At 37.6% G+C, this 9310-nt stretch overlaps 1 protein-coding gene across 1 annotated transcript; it reads right to left on the reverse strand.

Annotated features, from left to right (window-relative positions):
- Positions 1–1635: 1635 nt before the first annotated feature.
- LOC132067190 (chloroplast sensor kinase, chloroplastic) lies at positions 1636–8612 on the reverse strand. Its single transcript, XM_059460344.1, has 9 exons — positions 8205–8612; positions 5714–5875; positions 5340–5636; positions 4837–4902; positions 4656–4724; positions 4398–4490; positions 3776–3969; positions 2518–2791; positions 1636–2336 (listed from the first exon to the last, which is right to left on the reverse strand). Exons 1-9 carry the CDS (start codon positions 8610–8612, stop codon positions 2082–2084), a joined length of 1818 nt encoding a protein of 605 aa, XP_059316327.1. The 3' UTR covers positions 1636–2081.
- Positions 8613–9310: the final 698 nt, after the last annotated feature.

A 9310-nucleotide genomic window follows, 5' to 3' on the forward strand; every position in this document is an offset into this window, starting at 1 on the left:
CTAATCAACAATAATGAGAACATGTAAAAAGAAGTACCAATAAAATGAATTGATGTGGAGCGGCTTGCATGGTTGTGACCTTGAGGGAGAAAAGTTAAGGGAGAAAAGTCAGAACATTTGGCTCGGAACAGAAGTAGTGGCGGATCCAAAATTTTCATTCAGGAAATTTGAAAAAAAATAATAAAAGCTAAATATAAAAAGTAATGTTATTGATGGAAATCAAACCTAGGATGCTAAAGACAATTTTGAATACCTAGACCACATGAGCTAACTTTTGCATATGCTCAAGATGTTCAAAAGTTAATATGTGTACATAAACACAGAAAATCTATTCTATATACACACTGTAATTTTTTTTCGAGGGTGTTCACCTCCACTTAAATCCGCCCCTAATAGAAGGCCGGAGACTTTGACCCCGTGACAAAAACTAAATCACCTTATTTCATTTAGGACCATTTACTTAGTCTGTTTATAATTTGATTGCGGAGCATGATTTGAAAGGGTCAGCTAAAAGACGGTATACATAAGCATTCAAATCTATTCCTTCCATTGAAGGGTAACTGGAGCCCTATAGGGAATCTTGTACACTTTTGACGAATTATTTTTTAACTTATTTGATAACTGAAATTTATTAACCTATTAAATTTGTACTGCAATATTGACGTGTGGCGTGGGATTGGGTTCACAGCTAGAGTTATGGTAGAATTGTGACTTTTGACTCTTGACTATATGATGGACATTAGAGGAAGCTTGGTCCATATGGCATGGGACTCCTAAAAGAAATGCACAACTATTCAAAATGAGGTAGTTGGGTCATCCCATGACATATTTGTTTCAAATTCCCACGACTCTTTGCTGATTAACACTAAACTCTTAATAATTTGAAACATTATAATTATTTTACTATTATTACTTGGTAGGAAAGTACGTGGTGGGGGAGACTGGAAGCCATGAAGCATCATCGTTGGTTGGTGAACTATCCAGTACCCTTACTAATCAAAACTGTCTCAGGCCAATAGATTCATTTGTTAAATTTACTTTTGTTCCTTTTTTGCTTCTCTCTTCCTGTAGTCTTTTCTTTTTCTACCTTGAAACATTTTTCAATAATTTAATTATATGATACAGAACTGTAAAATACGTGACCCCATTATTTTATTCCGATATAAAAGCTAACCAATCTACAAATTTCTGACAGTGAAGAAAATGCAAGCATCTGGAGATGAAAGGGTATAACTTTAAACCAACATTGTTGTTTGATAATTATGATATTCAACCTGCTCAACATACCAAATTAAGTAAACTTTCCTTTTATCTATCAAACTGCTGGCGCAAGAGGTAAAGTCAAAGTACAGGAGCGAAAATATGAGTGTACCCCCAAAATAAATTTCATCATGCATTTCTGAAAAATAAATTAGAGAAAACAGAATAAGCTGATAAAGGCTATTGCCATTTAAAATTTACATGAAAGGCATTGATATATTTTCACTCTGATACCGAACATTGCTGGAAAACATGACTGCAGGAAAGGGATTTTGGGAAATTGTGGCAACTATGATCACAAGTGTGTTTACTCTTCGGCTAGTTTCTGTCCAATAAAAGTCCTAGCAATGCAAATAGTTCAATCTGGAACATCTATAGGGGTACACTGATTTATACAACTGCAGTTTCTGTCCATGCAATCGGTTCATAGTCACAATATTTCTTAGCAACACAACAGATAACAGATTGACAAATGGAAATAACTTCTATGCTAAAGTATATACAGAAGTCTTCAAGCATTGCTTTTTCTGTAGAAGGCTTGACCAGCGGGAGGAAGTGTTTGACGAAGCCAAACGAATGATTCCCCCAAATATTATCAGGACATTCTCCGGTAGCATTCGCTATACCTTCCACATATTGTTCAGGCCCAGTAGGAGAGAAATTAGTCATCTGGTAAATTTGTGTCACTAAATGGATCAGAAAAGTACATGTTCTTTTCAATTTTTCCATCTCAGCATCCGCAAAGGATCAAACAGGAAATTTGTTGTATGTTCTTGTCCTTTCAACAACTAGATAAACGATAGTGGAATTCCCAATCATTGTTAAACCTCATGAGAAGGGTCATTTACGACAGATGAAGCAGATAAAGAGGGAAACCAGAGTTCTATTCGGGTTCCTCCAGTTCCAATTGCAGCATCCGTTACTCGTGGTGAGATCAACCGCACAACACATCCATAACTCTCCAATATTTCTCGAGAAACAGTTAGCCCAGCCACAAAGTTCCATGTCATGTTGTCCTCTACCTTATCTTCAGAAAACAGATCTGCCCCAAAAGGTGCTAGAGAGTGCATCTGTGTCTAAACAAAATAAAAAAGGAGACAATACTTCAATTCTAACAAATACACGAACCAGTTGATATGACAATGCCTTGTATGAAAATTTTAAGTTCCTTTTCTCATTTAAGTGCCACCTCGTATCATCTTAATATCAGGCATTGGCTCAATGACCATGATATAGAATAGATTTTGTGACACATACCATATAGTGCATATCAAGGCCATCATCATCAATTATAATAAGAGCGCCCCCTGCAGGTGCTCCAGTGGCAACAATTTCAACCTTCCCACCAGCTTGTATACGCAATAAAGCACCCTCGATTAAATTACCCAATGCCTGTCGTAGAGCAGGCTCTTCTACAGGTACTTGTAAAGATCTTGGAACCTCAGAAAGTAAAACGGCTCTCCGCTGCTCGTTTGCTAAAGGCGCCATTGCCCCCACCAAATCAACCAGTACATCAGAAACATTGCATGGTCTTTTCGGGGAAGAGGTGAACAGGGAAAAAAGACAAAAAAGAAAAAAAAAAAAAATTATTAGCAATGTCCAAAACCAAAGAGTTGTTCCACAAGCAATCAAACAATCAAGACTCCATAAATCATCATATGGCATCAAACTAGAAACAAAAAAAGGACAATTTGTAGCTGCCTAAGTGAGTATTTCTGAGATTTGTAAACAATACAAGAAGCATCAGTACAGGCAACCTTACGGGAGAAACAGGAGGGGAAGTGTTAACACCCTCTTACACCAATGGTTTACACATGGAAAATTTACAAATCAAAAAAATTGATGACAACATACCCAGTCTAGTCCCACAAGTGGGGTCTGGTGAGGGTGGGGTGTACGCAGACCCTTACCCCTAGCTTTGTGGGATATAGAGGTTGTTTCCGACAAACCCTCGGCTCAAGAAAAATGGTTTTTAGAACAGGTTTGAAAAAGCTATGATGAAAAATATTGAAGAAAGACAAGTGCTGACAGCAAAAATAGTTATTTTCCAATTGCCTTATAGCAGTTGTTTGCAGTGGGGAGGTTATTCCACCATTTTCTCATTCTAATAGTAGTAGGAAGTTATTTCCTTATGTTTAGGAAGTTATTTGAATTCAATAAAATATATGCAGAAAATTATTCCAGTTTTTTAGTACTTCAACTCAAAGAGATTGCAGGCTTTCTCTTAACCAGCACCACAGGTCGCAAAAAGAAAACTTCTTCCCAACCTCCTAATCAACGCCACATTAACTCTGATTTTATCTTGCAGCGTCCCATAACCACAGAAGGATAGCCATCAAGCAAAAAATCTCAGGAAGTTGATGGCTGGAGAAAGAGAATGGGAAATATTGAAATTATTTAGTATGTTACTATGCTGTCATATGAGTCAGCATTTCTTCAAGCTGACATAATGCAGTTTGTAGCTTTCCTGACCGTAGGTCTCTAAAACAGAATAGTTCGAGAAACAAAAGTTTACCTGATTCCTTCCTGGCGTAAAGGTGCAAGAGCAAGAGGTGGCATTGGCATTTCTAGATCCTTGGATTTTGAAGAGAGAGATTCTAGCTTCTCAGATAAGTTATTGGATAACTGTGACCTCACTGACTCATGACCAGGATGAGTTGATTTAGGCATCCTTTTCAATGTTTCTTCACTATAGCGCATTATATTAGCCTGAAAAAGGTATAGCCAATAATATTTAACATTTTATCTTTGTAATTCTCAAAATTACCTATAGGCAAGTCAGAAGCTAAGGCAAAGAAAGCTGCCGAAGTGTAAATGGGCCTTCAGCAATCCTTGGACGTATATCCGTTGTAATTATTCTAAGTGCTGTTTGATAAGTTCAATCTTTTAGTATTACCAATATCCTCCAGAGTTGACAGATTTTAGTTCACGACTAGAATTTATGTCCTCTTACATGGTCCTGTTGAAACTGCCAACTTGCTCTTAGTATTGAATAACTCAAGTTTATACCCTTTCCAAGTTTCCGGGAAAATCATAGCTATTTTAAACTGAAAGGGGGGGCTTGTTTCAATTTTTGCTCCTTCCTTTCCCAGTCAGAGTTACATAGAAGAACAGAAGAGGCGCAGTTGGTGAAGTACCTTTGTTAAAGAAACAGCATCCTGGAGTCCCTTAAGAGTGTCACTCAAGCAATCACCTTGCTCCAAAATGTCTTGAACAATGTCATATGAAATCTGCATAGGGTCATATGGGCAGATATATTGGCAGATTAACCATTCATTAAAAGTAACTGATAGGAAAAAGAAATTTCACTAAAAGTAACAATTATTTTGGAGGCAAAAAGAAAATGAAACAGGATAAAGAAAAGATTGGGGATGTAAATTTCTTGAGATACATACCTCACTCTTTCTAATCTGAACAGATAACATCTTACTCAAAGTTCGAATACTGGAAAGAGAACCCCGAATCTGCACATTAAAGATTCATTAAAAAGTGATTATGTTTGAAATTTGTATAGTGTAGATTGTGACCACCTCAAACCGCTGGCATATATAGGTGCAGCTGTAATGCAAATCTTACTTGCTCAACCAAATTGCTCATCCTGATATTATTTTGCCAGGTGGACTGTTGGAGCAGAATTGCTTTCTGAAAAGGGTTGAATAAGTTAGTTTTAGAACAAAATTATATCGAAGATAGATTTATGACAAAACTACTGTGCATGACTGGAAAAAAGGGAACAAGAATAAAAATATAACAAAATGCTCAAAGAAGAAACCATTTCATGGCAGTAAATACAAAATAGTTAGAAGGATGTAATATTGTCAACATTTTAGCCATATATGTCACTCTTTCGTGATATTTTGGATCTATTTAAGTTTGGTTCCTTCTTTTTTTATTTCCGTGGTTATAACAAACATATATGTAGATTCATCAAGTTCTATTAGATGCTACTATAACAAGGTTTTGGATGTTAAAGTGATTATGTATTTCGATGAAATAATTATACATAGAGGAAGGTAGATCAATCCACTGACTTTTAGACATCATATATACTTAGCACCTTTGTCGTGTCAGTATTCTACCTGATCCATGACATAAGCCATTGCAAGTGAACGGTTAATATTTATTGCATTTAATCTTTGCTCGGCTGTAAATTTTAACATCTCAAAGGAGTGGTCGCTTGAAGTTTGGACATTCAATGATTTCAAATGTGTGCTAGGAGGCAAAGAAAAAATCTCCTCTTGAGCAGGCCATTCTTTCACATTAAGCCCTCCCTTATCCCATGTAGTTCTTGGGAGTTCCGCAACTAAAAACCCAACAATAAACGGGTGCTTCACCATAGGGAACACCACAGCTCCAAGCTCGGGAAGTAACTCTGCCTAAGATGAACAAGACTTGTCAAACACAGTAAAGACATATTTCAGTGTAAACAAATTTGAATAATTAATTGATGTACCTCTTTCCTCGAAAGAGCTGCTTCGGCAATTCTTAAGCCTGCTGGAATGCTAAAGTTACCAATTAGAATCACAAGATCTGTTGCATTAGCATGTGGATGTAAAGTAATCCGCCGCAACTCTAGGCGGTCCATTACATAGCTGCCAGCTGGTCTTACATAAACCTGCAATTCACTAGATTAGCACAAAGAAAGTTACTAAAAAGGCAAAAATCTTTTTAGTTTATATCTCCACAAGAGCCAGGGGAGTGGGGCAGTAGTTTTCTCTATACTTCTGGTTTTGGTTTTTGGCCTTCTATCATCTAGAAAATCCTAAAGAAAAATATTGGAAAGATTATCTGTTGTTCACAACACATGAAGCCCAACCAAACATGGAAGATTTTGAGGGTTATCAAATGATACATGGTGCAAAAGAGTTTAGGCAAAGTCTGATAGTAAGAATAAAATAACATGGTTTCAGTTGATACATCTATATTATATTGATATAGGATAACGAGAAGGTTAAAATACCTCTATTCTCTCAATCTAATCACTTATTCTGTTCTGAACAAGAACTTCTTTTTTTGACATGGTAACAAGCTGTATTGAAATCATAAGGCCAATGAAGGCCATAGTTACAAGGAGGCTAAATAAACGCTACACAAAAATTCAACTAGCAGCTAAAGAGACTCTACGAACTGTATGAGAGTCTCTGTGTCATCTATATACTTTTCTTTCCACCAAAATGAAAAAGCTTATTTTTAAGCACCCAAAATCCAGTGTCACGGTTTTTCTAACCTTCTGAACCACTCCTTTATGAGGATTCCAGTTTGTCCATACTTTTAGAGTATTTCTAATGGGTTCAAGAACACTGGTGCAAATGAAAGAACAAAACCATGTGTGCTCTTATTAGTGAAGGAAAATAGAGAATTCTGGTTGTCGGAAGTAGGACCAGTTGATGTCCACAAGAGGGGTTGTAGTCCTAGGAAAAGTATACTTCTCCTTAGAAATGTTCCAGGAGATGTCTTCACTACTAGGCTATCAGTGGATCCACCACTACTACCTACTTGATGGCAACTCATCTAATTGGCCCTATGTGATGAGTTTACTCAGTTGGGTATAAGTCTGCTAGTACTAATTTTTAGAAATTTGTTGCAGTGAAAGATATAAGCTGTCATATCTCAGTGGGTAGGCCAAAAATTTATGTTACAAAATTTAAAATAAAATAAAATCATGTAATAGATTACAAAAGTTTAATTAAAGACGTCTTTGGGTTTACAGTGTCTCCAGATATAAAGAGGGCATCATGTCATTCTTCCTTCCAGCAGCTACTGCCTAGTGATGGAAGAAAACAAGAAGTTCCTACAGACACTTAAGCTCCACCACCACCACCTACTGCCTAATGGTGGAAGTCCACTTTCTTAAAAAGGAATAGTACAGGTTGTGTTCTATAATATTGCTCAACTCTAGACTTTCCATATCAACTTCGACCCGAAAGAAAAATGAAAAGGCTAGTTCTTTGTCCAGAGAATAACAAGGTGAACTATATTCTACTGACCACCAAATGTAATCGCCGAAGAGCAGAGAAAACAAAAGTACAAGCATTAATAGGCAAGCACAGAAACTAAACTGGAAACTTTACTTTCTTAGACCTCATTACGCTCAATTCTGGAAATATGAGGCCTTATTGCACTCAATTCGGGAAGTAGGAGACCCTAGATAGGAGGATATGGAGGTCGAGGATTAGGGTAGAAGGTTAGCAAGTAGTCGAGCGTTGTCTAGTTTCCCTGTTGTTTACCTATTTTTTGATTTTATTTTTACATGTTGTTTACTTTGCTTCGGTTACCGTATTATTTGTTGTTGCTACCGTTCTCTTCTCCTTTATTTTTAGCATGACTTCTTTTCTACTGTATTTCCTTTCCATACTTGTCTTTGATATGCTTTACTTGAGCTGAGGGTCTATCGGAAACAGCCTCTCTTCCATCACAAAGGTAGGGGTAAGGCTGCGTACACACCACCTTCCGCAGACCCCACTTGTGGGGATTACACTGGGTATGTTGTTGCTGAGGAGACATAGTAAAATGCGCAATTAACTCAATAAAGGCTATAGCAGCATATACTGCTTAAATTCATGATCCAAAGCATTACAACCAGCAAAAAAAGACCTAAACACAAAGCTTCTTAAGCTAATGAAATTAACATGTAATATAGAAATGTTCATTCGATAAAGTGACAAACAAAATGTATTATACTACGTATCTCTGAACTACTGAATAAAGCAGTAATCAAAGAGTTAATGGTGAAAAACACATCTGAACTACAAGTTTTTTGCAATTTTCACACCCGAACAATTAGTTGTCCCTTTATCTAACTGAACTATCACCATCAACTCAACTAGGTGTGTTTTAATGATAGGATAAAATTAAAGTAAGAATCAAAACAAACATTGTATTTAAACTAACAACACAATACAATAGAATAGGTAACGTAACAAACGAAATGAAATATATCTTACGGAAAGAACGGAGTCAGGATGGACAATACGTCGAAATAGTTCCAATTGTTCAATGCAAAGTCTGTGGAAATCAGCACTGGGTAATACTAAACCTCTATTCTTCCCCTCATCTTTCTCAATCCTCTGTACGAACTCCACTGGTGACGTGGAAGCATTCCGTATCGCCGCAACAACAGCTGACGCTGACACAACCATGCCTTCACCGGCGTCGTCGCCATCATCGGAGCACGTGCCGCTCACGTGACGGAGAGTAGTAGAGGAGGTAGCGAGAGCGACTGGTGGTACTCTCAGTGTAGAAGCGTGAACTGCTGCTGCTGCTTTGTAGAAGAGGAGGGTAGGAGTAGGGGCGTGGTGGGGTGGGGTGCGATTGGATAATGGATTTTGCGGAAGAAATGCAGAGAGCAGCATTGTTTGTTTATGATCGGATTTCAATGCGAATGCTGTGTGTTTAGGATTCTGTCCACGCACGGAGGAAAATCGTCCAATGACGTCCTTCTATTGGTCCACCAGGCTCTTATGAATGTGGGTGGGACCAACTAATTACCAGTTTTATTTTTGAGAAAAGACATGTTTTAACTCCTGAACTTGGCACGAAAACTCACTTTAGCAACTAAACTTAACTTCTATTTATTTACCCCCCTTAACAACTTACGTTTCAATTATTTTCCACCCCAAAAAAATAATACCACTCTCACAATGGGAGGTGTATTACACTCGCGCCACGTCAATGTCACATCATTGCCACGTCGTTGCCATGTCAAAATTACCAACACATCATTTTTTGTTTTTCTTTTATTATTTTTTTCTTTCTCTTTCTTCTTCTTTCTCCTCATCCTCACCCAACTTTTATCAACCACCATGCCGCCGCCGCCTCTCCGCCGCCGCCGACGTCGCCGCCGCAAAAATTGGACGAACTGCCCTTAAAAAAAAAAAAATCATCACCATCATCTTTAACCCACATCCACACCCACCACCACCATCATCTCCCCACCAAATTTCATCAAATTCCTTAAAAGAAAAAAAATCACCACCACCATCTTTAACCCACATCCACAACCACCATTATTTCTAGCAAACCCATTTCTTCCACCACCATTATTAGTAAA

The sequence above is a fragment of the Lycium ferocissimum genome, chromosome 8, assembly GCF_029784015.1.
Source record: "Lycium ferocissimum isolate CSIRO_LF1 chromosome 8, AGI_CSIRO_Lferr_CH_V1, whole genome shotgun sequence".
NCBI lineage: Eukaryota > Viridiplantae > Streptophyta > Magnoliopsida > Solanales > Solanaceae > Lycium > Lycium ferocissimum.

What these genes read in the sequence shown, in the direction of transcription:
- LOC132067190 (XM_059460344.1), bottom strand. Translation starts at nt 8,612, where the DNA reads ATGCTGCTCTCTGCATTTCTTCCGCAAAATCCATTATCCAATCGCACC. An exon ending in TTCAGATTAGAAAGAGTGAG is followed by an intron (nt 4,491 to 4,655) that starts GTATGTATCTCA and finishes GACCCTATGCAG; the next exon opens with ATTTCATATGACATTGTTCA. An exon ending in ATGCTGTTTCTTTAACAAAG is followed by an intron (nt 3,970 to 4,397) that starts GTACTTCACCAA and finishes TACCTTTTTCAG; the next exon opens with GCTAATATAATGCGCTATAG.